At 43.7% G+C, this 20,416-nt stretch overlaps 2 protein-coding genes across 15 annotated transcripts in view; one reads left to right on the top strand and one right to left on the bottom strand.

Annotated features, from left to right (window-relative positions):
* TMEM45B (transmembrane protein 45B) overlaps nucleotides 1–13,437 on the top strand; it is a 33,333-nt gene extending 19,896 nt beyond the window's left edge. For 4 of the 5 annotated variants that reach the window (XM_044751697.2, XM_070489926.1, XM_044751695.2 and 1 more), the window contains 5 exons: nucleotides 7,635–7,831; nucleotides 9,880–10,086; nucleotides 10,983–11,167; nucleotides 11,644–11,789; nucleotides 12,891–13,437. In XM_044751697.2, the coding sequence (XP_044607632.1) occupies nucleotides 7,651–7,831; nucleotides 9,880–10,086; nucleotides 10,983–11,167; nucleotides 11,644–11,789; nucleotides 12,891–13,002 (831 nt within the window). In that variant the 5' untranslated portion in view covers nucleotides 7,635–7,650 and the 3' untranslated portion in view covers nucleotides 13,003–13,437. Of the gene's footprint in view, nucleotides 1–5,924; nucleotides 6,047–7,634; nucleotides 7,832–9,879; nucleotides 10,087–10,982; nucleotides 11,168–11,643; nucleotides 11,790–12,890 lie in introns of those variants that run through there. The other variant, XM_070489927.1, reaches the window with a different exon arrangement.
* A 1,980-nt stretch (nucleotides 13,438–15,417) lies between these two features.
* NFRKB (nuclear factor related to kappaB binding protein) overlaps nucleotides 15,418–20,416 on the bottom strand; it is a 40,426-nt gene continuing 35,427 nt past the window's right edge. For all 10 annotated transcript variants that reach the window (XM_044751691.2, XM_070489923.1, XM_070489918.1 and 7 more), the window contains 3 exons: nucleotides 18,646–18,752; nucleotides 17,698–17,833; nucleotides 15,418–17,581 (listed from right to left, as the gene is read on the bottom strand). In XM_044751691.2, coding sequence (XP_044607626.1) covers nucleotides 17,456–17,581; nucleotides 17,698–17,833; nucleotides 18,646–18,752 — 369 coding nt within the window. In that variant the 3' untranslated portion in view covers nucleotides 15,418–17,455. The remainder of the gene's footprint in view (nucleotides 17,582–17,697; nucleotides 17,834–18,645; nucleotides 18,753–20,416) is intronic.

Below are 20,416 nucleotides of genomic sequence, written 5' to 3'. Positions count from 1 at the left end.
GAAAGGAGAGTAAGAAACATTCTGTAGCTCAGCTCCAACCATGTGGATGATTGGCTGCAACTGCCTCTTAGACTTTGCATTTGCTAATTGCTCTGCCTCGAACTCCACCCACCTCACCTAGGTTTACTTGTTTTTCAAGGATGCTTTAGTGACACTTCCCTCTATAATCTTTCTCCTATCTCCACCAGGCTGAATCAGAGTCTTCCCTTGTCATAACACTGTACACTCTATTAAAATATTTAATACATATGTCATAATAGTTGAATTACTCCTCCTTCACCACAGTTTGACCTTATTATAGGCAAGGCCCTTCTTTGGGGATTGATGAAATCCATTTTCAAGAGTTGAAGGGCACCAAGACAATTCAATGGGGGAAGGAAGAATCTTTTCAACAAATGGCTGGGACAACTTGATATGCAAAAGAATGAAGTTGGATCCCTACCTTACACCATATATAAAAGTTAATCAAAATGGATTATAGACATAAATATAAGAGTTAAAAGTGTAAAAATCTTAGAAGAAGACATAGGAGTGAATCTTCATGACCTTGAGTTAAGCAGTGGTTTCTTAGATATGACACTGAAAGCACAAACAACAGAAGAAAAAATAGATAAACTGGACTTCATCAAAATGTAAAGCTTCTGTGCTTCAAAGGCCACAATCAAGAAAGTAAAAAGCAACCCACAGAAAAGGAGAAAATATTTGCAAATCATATATCTAATACAGGACTTGTACCTATGATATCTAAAGAATTCTTACAACTCAACAATAAAAAGACAAATACCTAATTTAAAATGAGCAATGGATCTGAATAGGGATTTCTCCAAGGAAGATAAACAAATGCCCAATAAGCACGTGAAAATATGCTCCACATCACTAATCACTAGGAAAGCAAAAGGAAACAAAACAATGAGATACAGTTCACACCCACTAGGATGGCTAAAATAAAAAAGATGGACATGAGTGTTGGCAAGGATGTGGAGAAATTGGAACCCTCATACATTGCTGGTGAGATTGTAAAATGGTTCAAGCACTTTGGAAAACAGTCTGGTGTTTCCTCAAATGTTAAACATAGAGTTACATATGACCAATCAATTCCACTACTAAGTATATGCCCAAGAGAAATGAAAACATAGATACATACAAAAATATGTACACAAATGTTCATAGCATCACTATTTGTAACCACTCAAATATTTGTCCATGAACAAATAAACAAAACATAATGGCTGCACAACTATGAATATACCAGAAACCAAAGAAAAGTAAACTTTAAAGGAGTGAATGTTATGGTATGTGAATTATATGTCAATAAGACTCTTATCAAAAGAAGACATGAAAGAGAAATAGCAAGAAAGCACTGAAAGTCTAGAGCCATCTGAGGGTGACTTTCAGATTCATTAGGGAGAACTGTCCCAGGAATAAAAAGTAGGAATACTTAGTGAAGTTGTTGAAACCTTCCAAGTATCTTTTTTGATACTCTTGACGGTTGTCTTTTGTAGTGATTTAGTAATTAACTCTATAAAAGTATATGGAAATGTCAATTAATTGATGAATGGATAAATAAAATGTGGTGTTATGGGTGGAATTATGCCCCCCTCCCCGAAATTCCTATGTTGAAGTCCTAACCTCCAATACCTCAGAATATGACTGTATTTGAAGATATGGCCTTTAAAGAGGTAATTAAATTAGGTTATTAGGGAAGGTTCTAATCTAATCTAATGGTGTCCTTATAAGAGGAGGACACACACACACAGAGGGAAGACGATGTGAAGACACAGGGAGAAGACAGCCATCTTCAAGCCAAGGAGTGAGGCCTCAGAAGAAACTAATCCTGCTAACACCAGATCTCAGACTTCTAGCTTCCAGAACTGTGAGAAAAATAAACGTCTGTTGTTTAGGCCTCCTAGAATGGGGTGCTTTGTTACAGCAGCCCTGGCAAGCCAATAAATGTATGTCCACACAACGAAATATTCAGCCATAAAAAGGAGTAAGTAGTGATGCATGCTACATGGATGAACCTTGAAAACATTATGCCAGAATAAAGAAGCCAGTCACAAAAGACCATAGATCATATGATTCAATTATGTGAAATGCCCAGAATAGACAAATCTATCGAGATATGAAGTAGATTAGTGGTTGCCTATAGCAGTGGGGGGCAGGGTGGGAGAAGATTAGGGGACATGGAGAGTGTTTAATGGGTAAGGGGATTTCTTTTGTGGGTGATGAAAATGTTCTAAAATTGACCATGGTGACAGTCGCACAACTCAGTGCATACACAGGCTTTTATTGTGCTTCGCTTTATTGCACTTCTCAGATATTGTATTTTTTACACATTGAAGGTTTGTGGCAACCCGGCATCGAGCAAGTCTGTTGGTACCATTTTTCCAACAGCATTTGCTCACTTTGTTTCTCTATGTCACATTTTGGTAATTCTTGTAGTATTTCAAAATTTTTCATTATTATATATTTGTTACGGTGATCTGTGATCAGTGATCTTTGATGTTCTATTGTAATTGTTTGGTGAGGTGCCACAGTGAGGCCCATACAAGATGGAGAACTTAATCAATAAATGTTGTGTGCGTTCTGACTGCTTCACTGACCGGCTGTTCTCTCGTCTCTCTCCCTCTGCTTGGGCTGTCCTATCCCTGAGACTCAACAATATTGAATTTAGGCCAATTAATAGCCCTACAGTGGCCTCTAAGTGTTCAAGTGAAAGGAAGAGTCACATGCCTCACTTTGTCAAAAGCTAGAAATGAGTAAACTTAGTGAGGAAAGCATGTCAAAAGCTGAGATGGACTGTAAGCTAGGCCTCTTATGCCAACCAGTTAGCCAAACTGTGAATGCAAAGGAAAAGTTCTTGAAGGAAATTAAAAGTGCTACTCCAGTGAACACCTGAATGACAAGAAAGTGAAACAGCCTTATTGCTGATGTGGAGCAAGTTTTAGTGGTCTGGATGGAAGATCAAACCAGCCAAAGCCTAATCTAGAGCAAGGCCCTAACTGTCTTCAGTTCTGCGAAGGCTGAGGGAGGTGAGGAAGCTGCAGAAGAAAAGTCTGAAGCCAGCAGAGGTTGGTTCACGAGGTTTAAGGAAAGAGGCCGTCTCCCTAACATAGAAATGCAAGGGGAAGCAGCAAGTGCAGATGTGGAAGCTGCAGCAAGTTATCCAGAAGATCTAGCTAAGATAATCGATGAAGGTGTCTCCACTAAACAACAGATGCTCGGTGTAGATAGAACAGCCTTATTTTGGAAGAAGATGCCATCTAGGACTTTCATGGCTAGAGAGGAGAATCAGTGCCTGGCTTCAAAGCTTCAAAGGACAGGCTGACTCTTGTTAGGAGCTAATGCTGTGACTTTAAGTTGAAGCCAATGCTCATTTACCATTCAAAAAATCCTAGGGCCCTTAAGAATTATGCTCACAGCCAGCCCCATGGCCTAGTGGTCAGGTTCACGCTCTCCGCTTCAGCAGCCCAGGGCTTTGCCAGTTCAGATCCTGGGCACAGACCTAGCACCGCTCATCAAGCCATGCTGAGGTGGTGTCCCACCTGGCAGAACTAGAACAACCTACAACTAGAATATACAACTATGTACTGGGGGGCTTTGGGGAGAAGAAGGAAAAAATAAGATTGGCAACAGATGTTAGCTCAGGGCCAATCTAAAAACAAACAAACAAAAAAGAATTATGCTAAATGTACTCTGCCTGTGCTCTATAAATGGAACAATAAAGTGTGGATTGCATGTGTTTACAATATGGTTTACTAAATATTTTAAGCCTACTGTTGAGACCTACTGCTCACTGACAATGCGCCCAAGAGCTCTGATAGAGATGTGCAACAAGACTAATGTTGTTTTCAGGCCTGCTAACACATCATCCATTCTGCAGCCCAAGGATCAAGTAGTAATTTTGACTTTCAAGTCTTATTATTTAAGAAATACGTTTTGTAAGGCTATACCTGCCGTAGATTGTGATTCCTCTGATGGATCTTGGCAAAGTAAATTGAAAAGGTTATGGAAAGTATTCACCATTCTAGATGCCATTAAGAACATTCATGATTCATGGGAAGAGGTCAAATATCAACATTAACAGGAATTTGGAAGAACTGGATTCCAACCCTCATGGATGACTTTGAGGGGTTCAAAACTTCAGTGGAAGAAGTTACTGCAGATGTGGTGAAAACAGCAAGAGAACTAGAATTAGAAGGAGAGCCTGAAGATGTAATCCAATTGTTGCAATCTCATGATAAAACTAACAAATGAGGAGTTGCTTCTTATGGAAGTGCAAAGAAAGTGGTTTCTTGAGATGGCATCTACTCCTGGTGAAGATGCTGTGAACATTGTTGAAATGAGACCAAAGGATTTAGAATTTACATAAACTCAGTTGATAAAGCAGCAGCAGAGTTTGAGACTGTTGACTCCAATTTTGAACTAAGTTCTACTGTGGATAAAATCCTAACAAAGAGCATCACATGCTACAGAGAAATTTTCATGAAAGGAAGAGTCAATTGATGTGGCAAACTTCATTCTTGTCTTATTTTAAGAAGTTGCCACAGCCACGCCAGCCTTCAGCAACCACCACCCTGATCAGTCAGCAGCCATCAACATGGAGGCAAGACCCTTCGCCAGCAAAAATATTAGTCTCACTGAAGGCTCAGATGATGGTTAGCATTTTTTAGCAATAAAGCATTTTTTAATTAAGGTATGTACATTGTTTAGACATAATGTTATTTCACACTTAACAGACACAGTATAGTGTACACATAACTTTTATGTGCATTGGGGAACCCAAAAATTCATGTGACTCGCTCTAAATTTTTATTGTTCTATTTGAAGTTATTGCCTTGTTCCTCCTTCTTAAAACTGACCCATCCTATATCACATGTTCTATAACATAACTAAGCTAATTAACTAATCTATTAATTTGTTAATGGAAGAAATCTACCTGCCCTGCTCCTCTGCTCTATGAAATAAAGGTAATTAGTCCTCCAAGTAGCACAAATAAATTTCAGGTAGCTTCTACAGACACGATGCTACAAGCCCTACTATCTCCTGGTGTGGATTTTAAACCAGGTAAAAGGAGAGGGTGGGGCTTGACAAATTGGTACGGACGACAGGCAGACAAGGACTCTGCCTTTATTTAGGGTGCTGCTTCTCAGAAAAATGAGGAAGGGCAGGAAGGATTTGCAAAGCTGGTTTTCCTGGACTTCTGGCTAGGAAAACAGAGGAGTATGGCAAGCTTGATCTTGAAAGGGACCTGTGTTCAACAGTAAATGAAAATGGAGATTTTTTATTTTATGTTGATCAATAGAGGGTTAGAAAAGAATGAGAAGAGTGCCTTCCAGTTATGGCAACATGAAGAAATAAGCAGTTCCCTCCTGCAAAAACCAAAATGAAAAACAAAAACAAAGTAAGTAGTGCAAAATTAGAAATTTTAAAATTAGAAAAAACTGTCAAAACCAACCATTTCAGAGAACTGGAGATTGACCAAAGTCAGGTGACAAATGGAGAAGCTGCTGTGACTTTGTTAAATTCAGGTTTGTGGAGCAGAGTCTGGGGTGCTTGGTGGAGAGTCTCGGTTCAACAGCAGACTACTAGGGAATTGAAGCAGAGAATCTCATCACTCCCAGGTCCTGGAGGGGGGCACGGCACACCTCCGGGGCCACGTGGGGAAGCCAGGGCAGGGTGCGGGCAGGGTGTGGAGGACCTGGGCCACACACCGTTATTCCAGCCTGCAGGTGGAGTGCTTTAGAGTTCCCAGGCTAAGGCTGGATTGGTCAATTCAAACTAAAAAGAACAGGATTTTGGTAAGCCTCTCGGGGCTCTTATCCAAGGGGTGCGCAAGAAGGCTCTGGGAGGTGGGGATCTGTTTATCTCAAGGGCATTTGGGGAGTCAGGAACTTCCATCTACTTGTGACTCTGCAGCTGTTCCCTAGGGCATGCTCCCAGGCTGCTTGGCCACACAAAATGGATGTGGAGGGAGCAAGACTGTGGTAGCTCAGCTAGACTCTCGACAGAAGCTTTTATTCTTCAAAAACTACTAGATCTTCAGGTAAGAATAGTGGGAGACGGTGGCTTTTTGCCTGGGGTTGTTCTCATTTTCCCCCTCACTCAATGACTGTTAAGTGGTGTTGGCCATGAAAACAAGCAGCTTTGCTACAAAGGGAAACAGACTCAACTCAGGGTGGTGACTAGGGATGGAAAATCCTGGGCTTTGTGGAGAATGGGTCAGGCCCCGTGTAAGCACGGGGCTAACTGCAGTGAAACAGACCAAATCCCCACTTCCGCAGAGTTTACATTCTACTGGATGGACACAGATGCTGAAAAAAAGAATCAGTACGTAATATCAGATCGTTATTTTAGCTTTGAAGAAAATTTAGAAGTATACGTGGCTTGGAAAGTGAGACATGCCTGTTATTTTACGTAAAGTAGTCAGGGAATAAAGTCACATTTGAACAGAGACTTGAATAAAGTGAAGCAGAGAACTACTGGCTCTCTGTGGGAAAACTTCTAAAAAGAACAGACAGGAAGGCTCCGAGGCAGGGGTGGGTTGCACTTGTTTCAAGCAAGAGAAGGGACCCTGTGTTGCAGGGGTGGAGGGGAGGAGAGATCCAAGAGCCCGGGATCAGGGAGGGCTTGTGAGCCCTGGGGAGGACTTTGGATCTACAGAGCCATAATAGTGAAAGGAATGATTTAAACAAATGCGATTAAGGTAACTACTGTGAAAAATGAAGGGGTGAAGAGGGAGAGGGCGTACAAGTGCTCCAGGAAGCTGGTAGGTAACGCCTAACAACGATAAATTAACGAATGGCAGCACGCACAAATCAACTACAAGTATGGAGGGAAACGCCAGAAGAAACAGTGGGAAGAGTCTGAGGTGGGCTCACCAGCAGGGAGGAGAGGGAGGGGCATGGGGCCGCTGCTTTTCACTCTAAGCCTTTTAAATGCTATTTGACTTTTTTAAACTATAAACTTCTTTGAAAAGCTTGTGAAAGTTCTTGATGAAGGATGGAAACCCCCAGTAAAGGCGTCAGATGTGAAAGAGCCCCGACAGCGTAGCCAGTCACGGGGGGACAGGACTCCCTGGTGACCAGGGCTGGAATAGGCTGTGCAGATCCCCGGCACTTCATGTTCCTAGGTGGGATTTTCTAGATCGCCGTCAGCTATTTTTCTCCTGCCCGTTCTTCGACGGTCTTTTTCTTATTAATCTGTAAAGGCTCTCAAATGGAATAGCCATCCATCACAGCTGCTACAAACATTCCAGATTTGTTGTTGGCCTTCTGATGTTGATATATAAAATGCTGACATAGGTGACTATTTTTCTTTCCTAGTTCCCTTGTTTATGATTATGTTTAGGAAGGCTTTTCTACCCTGAGATCAGTAAATATTTACCTATCCTCCCTTCTTCCCCCCTTTTATTTTAACCGTGTTTTTAAAGCCTCAGGGCCAGTGGTATTCTCTTGGCATGTAACTCACTCAGCTGACAAGACTTGAGTGATGTAACATAAAGGGTTACAAGTGGATCCTTCTTAATATGGCTCACGATTTGGAATCCTCAGTCACGTATTATGTTTCTTGTCAAAATACCCATTTATGTTTTCTTCATTCAGCCACCTCACAGCTGTCCCCTAATTTTTCAGGTGTCCCAGAACCCTGATGGCAAACTTCAAGGGCCACGCTCTCCCAGGGAGTTTCTTCTTAATAGTGGGGCTATGGTGGTCAGTGAAGTACCCACTGAAGTACTTTCACCAAAAGGGGAAAAGCAGCCAACTGATTCGTCATTATCAGCGTCTCGAAATCACTGAAGCTGCGATCAGAACTTTGTTTTCAGTCATCGGTAAGAATGTGGGTGTCATCAGGTCCAGAGGATCTCCCCATCACACCCAGAACTTTTAGCCCATTTGCTGGACCCTGTGAAATGGATGTTTCCACTGGCAGAGATAACAGAAGAGGGTTTCCAGTTGGTCACTAGATATTTTATCGTAATATCTATTGTGTACCAAGCTTTCTAATATTAACAGTTAATAGCACCATAGTTGTTACACCATAGAATGCTATGAAAACTACCAAATAAACTATATTCTTTGCCCTAAAAGGACACAGGTCTAAGTTGTAGGAAGAGAAGACATACTTTATGAGAAACATAAAATAGGAAGGAAAAAAAAAGAACAAATTAAGAGAGTAAAATAAGCTCATGTACATGAATTATGAGAAAGTACTAAATGGTTCAACTTTAGAAAAGTCATCTTTTTTCCTCCAATTGTCTCTCCATTAGAATCTCAAGAGTTAGTTAACACCCAACTCTTTGGTATAACCTCCATCCCCAAATCTCAAGCAAATACAGAGAGGGGGAGTTCATGCTAGAAGGCCAATAAGATAGGCAGTAGAAGAGATTGAAAAAAGCCAACAGAGGGCTACTTGAAGGGATTTTCCTTTACTGTGTCCCCTTCCAGTAAAGTCCACCAACTTCCACTGTTACCTGCCATCCATTCCACCACTGGTGGCCCTCAAGGAATGAGCAGGGCCAATAATAGAAAGTATTCGTCCTCAGGATCAGTCCATCACATGAGTAATGAGGGATCTTACTCTGCAATTGCATTCTGCCACTTGTCACATCTTAGGCCTCCGGTTTCTCAACAATTGGGAGGAACTGAATAACACTGGCTTCTCTTGGAGTACGCCAAGGTACATAGCTTTGTTTTTCCAGTCCAGCTGAATTTTCCCATTCACCAGTCATTCAGGCTTCCGAAAGGCTTTCTCATCTTTCTGAAGCTGAGAAGTGATGGGGCATATGGCTTAAATGGTAAGGACAGCCTCAACTTTGCCTAAATAAAGCTAGAAAAATTATATTTGGCCTCTTTGCTGGGTGAAAATAATAACCCGTTCAACAATTATCTCTTGAGCTCCTACACGTGCTGGGAACTCACGTCCTTGGTTTTGTGGATAAAAAAGGGGAACCAAACAGTCTCTGCTCTCACAGGGCTTCCATTCTAGTGTCACTGGGACTTCTTCCTGAGTTGTTTTCACCAACTCCTTGGTCCTTTACACATAAATTCTGAAAGGGGCCAGTGTGAGAAAAAAATGTTTGAGGAACAGGGTCCAGAATGTTGTCACGGAGGGCTAATTCTAGGCCCCAAGAACATTTCAGGCACCAGGCAAAAGGCACATCTTTTGCCTTCCAAAATGGATAAAAGAAGAGGGGATAAGAACTGAAAGCTGCACTGTGGCACAGCTTCAGTCTTCTGGCCCCAATCTCTAAAGCTTGCCTCTCCTGAGATACAGGAGGGCCAGAAACACCAAGGTGAAGGGGCCTTACCATGCTCCCCAGTGTTGAGAACAGAGACCTGAAGCTATGACAAGGCCCCACAGCTCACTTAGCTCGCTCATGCCTAGGAAAAGCACTCACTTGAAGTCCGCCCGGACAGAAACACACCTGGGCTGCTTAGGCATGCACAAGTGTCTTCCCCACCAGTGTATCTCTGCTTGGATTCTATTATTTTCAACCTAATTGTTTCTTTCCGGGATTTCTTTCACTGCTCACTTGGCAGAGCGAGCGCAGAGATTCACGTATCAGCCACCCTCACTTAATGCTTTCATCTCAGCTACTGGACAGATTTCCTGGGGACCTGTGTGCCGGCGTTGGTATTGTTTCTCCTCCCCCACAAAAGAACAACAAAGGCAAGATGTCTACACAGGTTCCTCAGCAAATAGCTTATTTTATACTGACATAGCTGCATCTGAGGCAGCAAAGTAGGTCCACTGAACCGGAGACCACCTTCACCCACATCTCCACTCACTTATGACTTGGGGTTTTTTTTTTTACTGTCTCCTGTTTGTCTTGGAGCTGCTCGTCCCTCCTCAATTTCCACTCTCATTTCCCTGCAGGGATCCTGGCAGAGCAGTTTGTTCCGGATGGGCCCCACCTCCACCTGTACAATGAAAACCACTGGGTCAAGCTAATGAACTGGCAGCACTGTACCATGTATCTGTTCTTCGCAGTCTCAGGAATCACCGATATACTCACCTGTCTCATCGCCCACATTCCCCTGGGGGTGGACAGACTGGTTCTGGCTGTGGCAGCATTCACTGAAGGTAACTGAGTGGTAAGGATAGAGAAGAGGATGCAGAGACTGACAAGTTGTGTTTATGAGGGACGAGAACCACTGCAAAGATAATAACCTTACCCAGAAAATCCAAATCCCTGAACTTCAAAACCTAAATAGGACTTGGTCCTATGCTCTGGATGGTACAGATGACATATTCCATAAGGCAGCACATGGAGCTTGAGGCTTTTAGCCAAAGCCTCAGGCTAGTAGCGCACACACTCCCCCTGCCCTCCTACTACCACCCCAGCCCCCTCCACACTTGTACTTTTCCATGAGGCTGTGCACGTGGAAACATACAAGAACTGTCTGAAGACTGGCTGAATGCCATCATGCGGGAGGGTAACTCCCTTTGGTCAGCTAAGAGAAACTCTGCACTCCACTCCCCACCCCGGAGCGTTATTGTCTGGACTCCACAAATCTCAGAAGATCCACCCTGCAGCTAGGACAGATCTCCCAATAAAATTCACATTAACTGGGGTAATGAAAAAGCATTTTGTAATCCAACAACCTCACTTACTTCTGTACCTCAGGAAGAGCTGAAAAAAGGTTGAAGGCAAAACTGAATTTCAAGTATACACACACACAATGTGTCACAAATCAGCTACGTTTCACCTACCCATCCTGCACTGAACCCACCATGAGTTCGGTAAAGATTTAGGAAGATGCATCCTTTAATGTTTATACCCACAGCACACATGAAGTAAACTTAATCTGCATCTGTTTGTTGCCCTGTAATGTTACATAAACTGACTTCCTAAGTGCTGAAGAATCTAGCTTTGAGACAGGTGCAGAAGGAAATTCTAATAAAGGAAAAGGTCCAGAATTAATCCTCTGAAGTAGAAACAAGCAAATCTCTGATGGCTGTAATTCGCTTTGGAGCAGGTTTTCTCTTCTACTACCACGTTCATAACCGGCCACCACTGGACCAGCACATCCACTCACTCCTGCTGTGCGCTGTGTTTGGAGGGGCTCTCAGCATCTTCTTAGAGGTGATCCTTCGGGACAATATTGTGCTGGAACTTTTCCGAACCAGCCTTGTTCTTCTTCAGGGCACCTGGTTCTGGCAGGTAATTATCCAAAACAATGCTCCTCACATTGAATGGATTCAGGAGCCCCCAAGAGTGTCAAGAGAAGTCTTGAAGATACAGCACTAACGTACCGCGTGAATGCGTTAGATGCCCACCCCCGACCTGTGTAATTTTATCCATTGATCTCCTGCTGCTGCATTAACGAGCATTATCTATGGAGCACACAGCAAGCAGATTAAATGTTTCCCTATCTGCCCTCCCCAGTGGAGGTACTGATACCATTTACAGGTTCCTCTTGCTCAACTGTTCAAGTGTGGTCCCTGAAATTTTGTTTTAAATAAGGCTACCCTAAAACCAGAATTAACTTAGAAGAACTTTTCTGTGCATCAAGGCCTTTCTGTGCTAATGGAGGTGTGGGAAATGTGAGGTGGGGGGACTGTATGTATAGGAAGCAGGCTAGATGGCTACTCAGGACCAACTAATGACAAGGCCAACTTCTCTGTATAATCCACCAGATTGGATTTGTACTGTTTCCACCTTTTGGAACACCCGAATGGGACCAGAACGATCATTCAAACATCATGTTCATCACCATGTGCTTCTGCTGGCATTACTTGGTTGCCCTCTGCATCGTGGCCATCAGCTACTGTCTTGTTTCCTGGTATGTCCAAGAGAAGAGACTTTTATCAAGGTTTTCCTCCTAACCAACCCCTGCTCCCGAAATTATACTGCACCATTTTTATTTACAGTGACCCACTCTTCATAACTAGTGCTAACTTCCCCCACTTAAAGAGTGCCAACTATATGCTAAGTTCTGTGCAAGGTACTCTACACCTGCAAATGGTGATGAGTTTTTGAGAAGTTAAAGGACTTCTCTGGTCACAGTAACCTGATAGACCCGGGTTTCAAATGCAGTTCTGACAGATTTTAAGCCTGTGGTACGTTAGGAAAAACTCCGAATCAGGCATCGATACTGGATTACAAAACCTACCTGTCCCTGGTTCGTTCTCAGCTCATCAACTAATGCCTGGATTTGCCCTTACTGCTTCCTGGAGAGCTGTGACAATCAGATTCAGATACCATAGCTGCCAGTGTTCTCTAAAGTGCTCCTCAGAGGTTACTGTGACAGCTATGCACTTACTATCACGTGACAGTACTTCCTGTGCACTTACTGTGGTAAGCACTTAAAGTGTGCTACCCCATTTAATCGTCATCACTTTATGAAGTACATAATCTAACATGTTACAGATGGGGAAACCAAGGCTTCAAAAGACTGAGGGACTTGATCAAGGTCACCCAGCCCAGTCTTGAACCACAGCGCGAGAGTGACTTTGAGCATGTGGTATTGCTAGTTCTGTTGTTGCTGTAGCTCCCTTTTTTTTCCTAGTTCCTGATTTCCCTATCCAAAGCAGATCTAATTCCCCCAGGGAGAGTTCCACGCAGACCAAACACAAGGGAACTCAAGGTCATAGTTTCTTTTAGTTCTGCTGCCTGGTCAGTGAAACAGTAAGGGAGGCATGAGACCTAAGTTTAATCTCAGTTATGACATTAACTATTAAATATTATTAGTCATGAGTCCATTTACCTACCAATGAATACTGTCCAAGAAGGCAGAAATGTAGACAAGTAATCACAGTATTTGATAGAGATGTTTAAAAAATGCTTTAAGAAACAGTAGCTGCCTTAACATCCTTGGGTGAGGGAATAAGGGAATTGTAGGGGGGAGGGGGAGCTAATTTGTCTTATTGTTTCTCTATTACAGCTATTTGACTCGGTTAAAGAGGCACGGAGAAGGAGAAATCATTGGGATTCAGAAGCTGAAGTCAGATCACAGTTACCAGAAGGCCCTCTTGAGTGGCTCAGATGAGGAATGAGAGGAGGTCCTCAGTCATCGATGAGGAGTGGACACGTCCCTTTGAGCATGAGCAGCCAGCGTGCTGAAAGGTGTGGCTCAGCTCCCCCACGTCAGTGCTTGCTTCCACCTGCTCTTAAGCTTCCACCTCTCATTTAACTGACTCATCGTGTCAGTGTGGTATCCTTCATAAAGAAAAATGAAGCAAGCCTTCACCTGTGTCTCAGTGTGAAGAGAACTCAGAGACTCTGAAAGCTTCAGAACAGGAAGTGGCCTCATGGATAAATCTAGGATATGAATCCAGCTGAACCTTCTGCTTTTGATAACGTATCTCTTTTTCTCTCAAGAAAGCAGCTACTTTGTTATCAGAAAGTAAGCAAATGACAGTGCCTTTATTTTCGAGATACAACTCTAACGTGTTTGAGTAAAATAATTCACAAGCTTTGGTTATTTTAAATATTACTTGTTGAACATCTCCTAACTAATCCTAATGTTCCAGGGTTATTGAACTAATGTACTAATCAACAGTATCACTGGTGATAAGTGACAAAATTGGGTCAAAGGTGACTTTTTTTTTTTTAATCAGGAAGCTAGTTAGGGGCCCCGCTGAGAGCTGGAACTCAGATGTTCTGACTTCTCAAAAGTACCCTAGTAAGAGGACGCTGACAGGAAATCTTCATAATGAGGTAGAAAGATGTCAGGTTACAGAAGGCCTCGAATTTAAATATAGCTGAAAGCAAATGATAAGAATCCTGCAAAAGATCTGAATCCTGAACTAGGAATATAAAGTCTCGATACTCTAGTCTTGGTTCTGAATCTGTTTTTTTCTCTTTAAACTTCTTTCAACAAATATTTATTAAACACCTACTTTACAATAGCACTGAAATGGTTGCAAAGATTAACAAAACGTGTGTCCTGCAAGGACTTCACAGTCTAATGGGAGAGATATGCAAGCAGATGCACACAGGATGACTGGTGCCACCAAGGGGAAGTGCCGCAACCAGGAGAGACCAAGGCGGCAGGAAAAAAGAGGGGTCTGCGCCACAGAAAAAGCACATTGCAGGCACAGAGGAGAGGAGGCACAAATACAATGAAAGATCAAATAACAGAGTTAACTCAGTTCTATAAACTGATAAAAGCAGGTTAGAACAAATTTGAAAGGCCTTATCAACCGAACAGTATCATCCATTTGTATAGCATTTTCCAGACTCTCAAATGCATTGTATCTCACCTGATTCGCACAACCACCTCTAACGTAAGTACGTTAGGCTCTTCAGAGAAGTCGATGAGCCTAAGGTCACACACCTACTAAGTCGTAAAACCCGTCTTGAGCAGGACTCAAAAGTGAGCTTGTTTCTAATTCTTCCCCTCTGCTCCTTCACACAAACACAGGAAAGAGCATTTCTGTGAAGCACTGTGTGCTCTGTGAAAGAAACACTGTCCTGAAGTGAAAGGTAGCCTCGCATGGTTGGCCAGCATTTCAGAGTTGAAGTGACAGCTTAGGGATTAAGAATGAGCTACCTGAAAACACTGACTTAATTATAAGAGAACCTGTGGGTCCCCTTTCATGATCCACTCTGGTTTGCCTGCCGAGTAGGAACCCAAACGTTCATTCATCAAGTACTGGATGACTTATTATTGGCAATTAATGTAAAACATGCTCTTTCCTTAGGGACCGGAGGTGGGAAGAAGGAACCTATTTCCAACTGTACTTTCACGGTAAAGTCAGACTTAAAAGAGGGCAAAATACTTTTAAGGAAATGTGGTATTTTCTCCAGAGTGGGGGGTTGAGGTATGCAGATCAGATATCAAATGTTAAAATTCATTTTGATGCCCCTTTCACAGCATGGTTTGGGATACCTTCATGGAAGTGACTGACCTTGGCATGAACATTCTTAGATATGGTATTAAAGTACAAACCCATCACAACGCTATTCACCACATCCAATCTTGGACATGTGGTCTGAATAATTTTACCAACCTCTGAACCAGAGGTTCAGAGGCTCAATGGCTGCCACAAGTTCTTCTGGAATTGTTCCCCCCAAAACACCCACCATAGCTACCACATCTCTACAAGACCCCTGAGGTCTGCATTTGTGGAACATTTGGTGCAAATGCTGGCGATGTCATTTGAACAACTCCAATAGGGGGCTGCCTTTCTACACGACTGCACTGACAGGCCAGGAAGTACCAAACTACACCTACCAGGGAGTCAACAGACACTGGCATCCCAAAACAGACCTGTTCTCCTCGGACATAAATGTCTGCAGGAACTAAGGAGGTAGGCGGAGTCAGGTGACTTCAGTAAATCAAAGTGCAGTGCAGAGTTGGGGCTGTCTGCCAGAGCTACTCTTATGAAATCATTTGTTAAGTAAATTCAGAAGGGGTTTGTTTTAACCAGCAGTAAATACCTGAGACAGGATCCCTCAAATTTCTCCCCTTCTCTCATTTAGAAACTGTCACATGGACTGTCCATGTGAAATGTGACTCTAGGAAGTAATGACAGGCAAATATCAAAGTCTCAGGAAACACAGATGCACTCTCCTTTACTCAGGTAAAGACCAACTTTTCCCTTCACTGCAGTCCCCACCTGTCACCACCACCAGTCCTACTTCTGTGCCAACCTCTACTACCCACCAAGAGCTCAGGCTTACCTCAGCCAGTCCACCTCTGCTCTTTGTAACCCAGGCTTACCACTCCTAACTCAATCATCCCCAAGTCTCACCATGACACATCACAGCCATCCCCACCCTGAGCAAGGCAGCAGAAAGGGCGCCTAACTCAGAATCAGAAGACTGGATTTACATCCTGGTTTTCTCAACTTCAACTCAGACTGACATTTTCTCACAGTTAAAACAAGGACGATAATGTCTACTTTACAGAACTGCTTTCAGGATCAAATGTGATGTCCATAAAATGACTACGTAACCAAGAAGCCACTCTAACCTTCTCTGCTCCTCTGGAACTTGCCTACTCAACTTTCCACCCAGCAACACCCTCTGAACTAGGCCATTCCAATTCTTTACCCTCCAACTCCACTTCCTCACCTAGACCCCATAAAAGATCACCACTAAATTTCCACGGATTAAAGATACATTTTTAATAATCTGGACACTTTCAAGAGAGATAAGGAAGCCCTGTCACTGTAGAAAAGCTCCATCACCCAACCCCTGCTCAATACAAAAGAGGCATATATCGTTAACACCCAGCGCTTTAATGACTTATTACATTTTAAAATATTGTTCTGAGCTCCACCTGCAGCTTGATGGAGGCTGAGATGTGTGAAATTACCAAGATTAAATGACCTGACAGGCAGGCTGCCCTCTGCTATGGTTGGTGCTGCCTAGGAGGCACACCTACTCGCTTCTTGCCATCTTTGCTCCAGAGCAGAAATCAGCAAGTTTTACTTAAAGGGCCACATAAGAAATATTTTAGGCATGAGGGCCATATGGTCTCTAGGGCAACTACTCAGTTCTGCCTTCTAATTGAAAGCAGCCACAGATAATACATAAACAAATGGGTGTGGGTTGTGTTCCAATAAAACTTTATTTACAAAAACGAGTAGGCAGCCCAAGGGCCGTGGTTTGCTGACTCTTGCCCTAGAGCAAAGGAGGACCTATAATCTCTGAACTGCAATAAAGCTTATGCTGCAAAAGCAGCATCTCTGCTGACATTCACCTACTCTGTCCTCTGACTCTGGAACTGCGTGTGAACAGGCCTGATAAGGAGGACAAAGTGAGCAGGTGAAGATATGGACCACAATCATGATCCTGATACCCCATCTTTAAGAGGGAGTACCAAACTACTCCCATTGCAGGGAGCCCACCCATCTCACTTCCCATGCTTCTTTCCCATCTTACAGCCTCTCCATTACCATGGAGTTATCAAGTCAGCCACCAGCTTACTAAAAATCTTGCTATTCTCTCATTCTGCTCAAAAGAATAAGTACTCAGTTTAGCGGGTGAAAGCCCAGGTTTCTATTTGATAAAGATGTACAAGAGGTACTTTAAAAAAATAACTTAAAAAAACTCCTATCCAGACCACTAGTCATGGAGACGACCAGAAGCTAAAAAATACAATCCATATACAGAACGAGGCTTATTCACTGTCTGCACACTCTGCGACTGTAAAGGCTTACAACAGCTGCCCCTCAACTCTGAGGCTTCCCTCGGTGTCTTGCTCTCAGGAGAGAACTTTGGCTTGTGTGACACAACTATGACCTCACACGATTCTAAGAGAAGCTTCGCCCAGATCGGTATAGACCAGACCTTGGAACTATGGAGTGAACCTTTCTCAGTGTGCTCCACTGTGGAGTGTGGCAGCAGAATCCAAGCCACTGTTGCCATCATCCCACTACTGGCCTTCCTTACACGGACAAGCTCAGAGAAATGATGCAACCTCTCTGCTCCCTTCCCTTCAGCCAGAAGGGCAGAGCAGGTCTGGGCTTTTGTGGAAGCCATCTTTCTCCCTCCGAATCACTGTTGTTCCGGTGCCTGTTTAGGAGATGGAGCTGTGGTCACGACAACAGTAGACACTGCTTTGGAGGAACCAGAAGCTGTTCCCTGTTGAAGATGGGATGCAGGCACAGTCTGGATGCGCACCTGTTACAAAGAGAGTATCTGGTCAGCAGATTGCCAATGGGCTCATCAGCTGAGAGCCAACAGCAAAGGAAAGAGAGACTAGACTGGTATGGCCAACAGCTTGCCTTGGACCTTACCTGTGTGGCCTGTCCTTGTTGCTGAAGATGCTGCAACTGCTGGGCAGTGAGGAAACTAACAGGCTTATTGCCAGCAATGAGTTTAGTACCCGCAGGCATGGTGGTAAGGATGATGTTGCGGCCCAGCCCACTGAGGCTGTGGAGGGAAAGCAGGAGTGAGGTATAACGATAGGACAGAGTATTATCTCCCGCCCAGAATTAGGCTTCATGTTGAAGGAAAACAGGGAGGTCTGGTGTCTAGTGAAAATTCCCGCATTCTGGACTAAAATGGAAGCCAGCTGGTGAGATCACCTTTCTTCCAGCTTCGATGCTTCCCATGACTAGAGAAAAGAGCAAGCCTGAAGGCTCCTGGTGCTCTGGATAAAATGGCCCTGACATCCATACCTTGATCAGAGGAGTAACGAAAGGGCCCCAGGGAGGTGTGTGCTCCCAGTAAGAAACACACAAAATAGCTGCCTTGAGAGCATCAGACTGATTTCATCATGCCCTTTATCCCTAAGTCAGGGCCACAGGAAGCCCAGGCTCCCAAGGAAGCCCTCAGCTCTGAACTATCACACCTAGGGCTCTCTGTTGAAGTGATGAGGCCTGCCCTAACACCCACACTGGAAACTGTCATCTGAGCCATGTCACCACCACACCCCATCCCCGCACTTCCTGCCTCCCTTCCTTGCTTTTTCTCCATGGTATGTGTCACCACCCCATATAGTATCTTCCTTTATTATCTCACTCCTCACTCTACAATGTAAGCTTGAAGACAGCATGGAATTTTGTCTATTTTAATCACTGCTGTATCCGCAGCACCTGAACAACACTAGGTGCTCACTAAATACTGTGGATGAGCATAACAAGAGAGACATCAAAGGAGAGCCCCAGAGAAACCAGCTGCCTTCCCATTCTGCGACAAAGAACCATCCAGAAGCCATGCTCACCCCTCAGTACAGCACTTACTTGGCTCCAAGGTTGCCTTTGATGATAGGGGCTGTGACCACACTCTTGCCCTTCATAGGCTGGCTGATCACAGAAAGTGGAACGGTGATCCGTGTAGGCAGCTTCCCCTAAAGAGAAAAAGCAATCGGGTTTACGGGATGGAAGGAGATAAGGAGACATCAAGCATCCCCTACAGGGCTATAAGAGCTGAGACCAGCACCTGGATGCTCTCACTCCCTGTGTCCTGCAGCGTCCCTACACTCCTGAGGTGTGGGCCCAGGGAGCCCTCATAAAACTGCTCATACACTGTAGTTAACTGCTCATATACTATATTTAGACGTCATCTGATCTGTTACTAATCTCTTTCGTGGTATCTAAATTAGCAGCAACCATATATAACTGCTCTGATCAGGATAAAATGTGTACCTAAATCAGAAAGGAAAGTGCGTGTTCACTTAAGCACAGTAAGAGTCTGAGCTCCTTAGACGGTGAGCTCTTACTCATCTGTGTGTCCCGTGATACTGTGAAGAAGGACAGAGGCACTCAAGAGTTAAGACAGCAAGTGCATAACTACTGCTCCACGGGAGCACAGGCTCTCTGGTGGGAGCATACAGCAAGCACTTTAGGTTAGGGACAGGTCACATTCTCCAGGTGCTTTCCGTTTTTGCCAGAGATAAGAGAGGTTAGTTATGGGACATTAATAATAAACTCAACCAAGTGAAAAGTCCACCCCCAAAGCTAACAAGGCCTCAGAGGAACAAAAAGGAAGTTAAAAAGGCCTGGAGTCTTTGAGATTTCAGGATGGTTAAGATTAGGTCATTGCATCACCTGTTTTTAGGCTGCCTAGTTTTTAACCCTTGGGTGGTAACAGAATTTATATACAGTAAAATCTTTTATAAACCTGATGTTAAAAGATGATTGAAGAGCCAGCCCTGATGGCCTAGCAGTTAAAGTCTGACGCACTCCACTTTGGTGGCCTGAGTTTGGTTCCCGGCTGCAGAACCACAACACTCCTCTGTCAGCAGCCATGCTGTGGCGGCGGCTCACATGGAAGAACCAGAAGGACTTACAACTAGGATATACAACTAAGTACTGGGGCTTTGGGGAGGAAAAAAAGAGCAGAAGATTGGCAACAGATGTTAGCTCAGGGCCAATCCTTCCCAGCTAAAAAGAAAGCATTTAAAAAAAAGATGATTCAAGAGGGGTGGTTGACAGGATGCTGAAAACAAGCATCGACACTGCCTGCAAGCAAGCTAGTTCCAAATCAGCCAGGCAGCCTGGTGCAAAACTGCTTCGCAGGTCCCCAGTTTACTTACAATTTGTAGCCCATTAGAAAGCACTTAAATATATCAACAATTTAATACTTTGAGATGGTGCCTCCAGGTAGACTTATGGTTTTACTTTCTCCTTAAGAATGCCTTAGTTGCTTAAAACATTTCAGACCACGAGTACACCAAGTAGAACTGTCCCTTCACAAACCAGCCTAACTCGCTGACCAGACAGGGAAAAAGCACCTCTCAGCACATCCTGCCCCACCAAATGCTCTCCAGCTGCATGTACCTAGAGTGACTGTAACAGGGAGATGCCACTGGGTGCTATCTTCCTGTGTCAGAGGATGCAAGAGAAACAAAAAGGGATCAAGTAAGCGCTATTTCCTTGCTTCCTTATTTTGACTTCTGTGACAGGAGAACCTATATAAATAAGTCCTTTTAAGTCACACTTTGTTTTGGGGTTTGTCGGTTCCTTGGTTTTACTAATATGTGTGTCCTCCTTCCTTTATCACTCTGGCTTT

Source organism: Equus asinus, chromosome 20 (genome assembly GCF_041296235.1).
Source record: "Equus asinus isolate D_3611 breed Donkey chromosome 20, EquAss-T2T_v2, whole genome shotgun sequence".
Classification (NCBI taxonomy): domain Eukaryota; kingdom Metazoa; phylum Chordata; class Mammalia; order Perissodactyla; family Equidae; genus Equus; species Equus asinus.
Note: the sequence above shows the minus strand (reverse complement) of the source record. Positions and strands in the feature narration are given on the sequence as shown.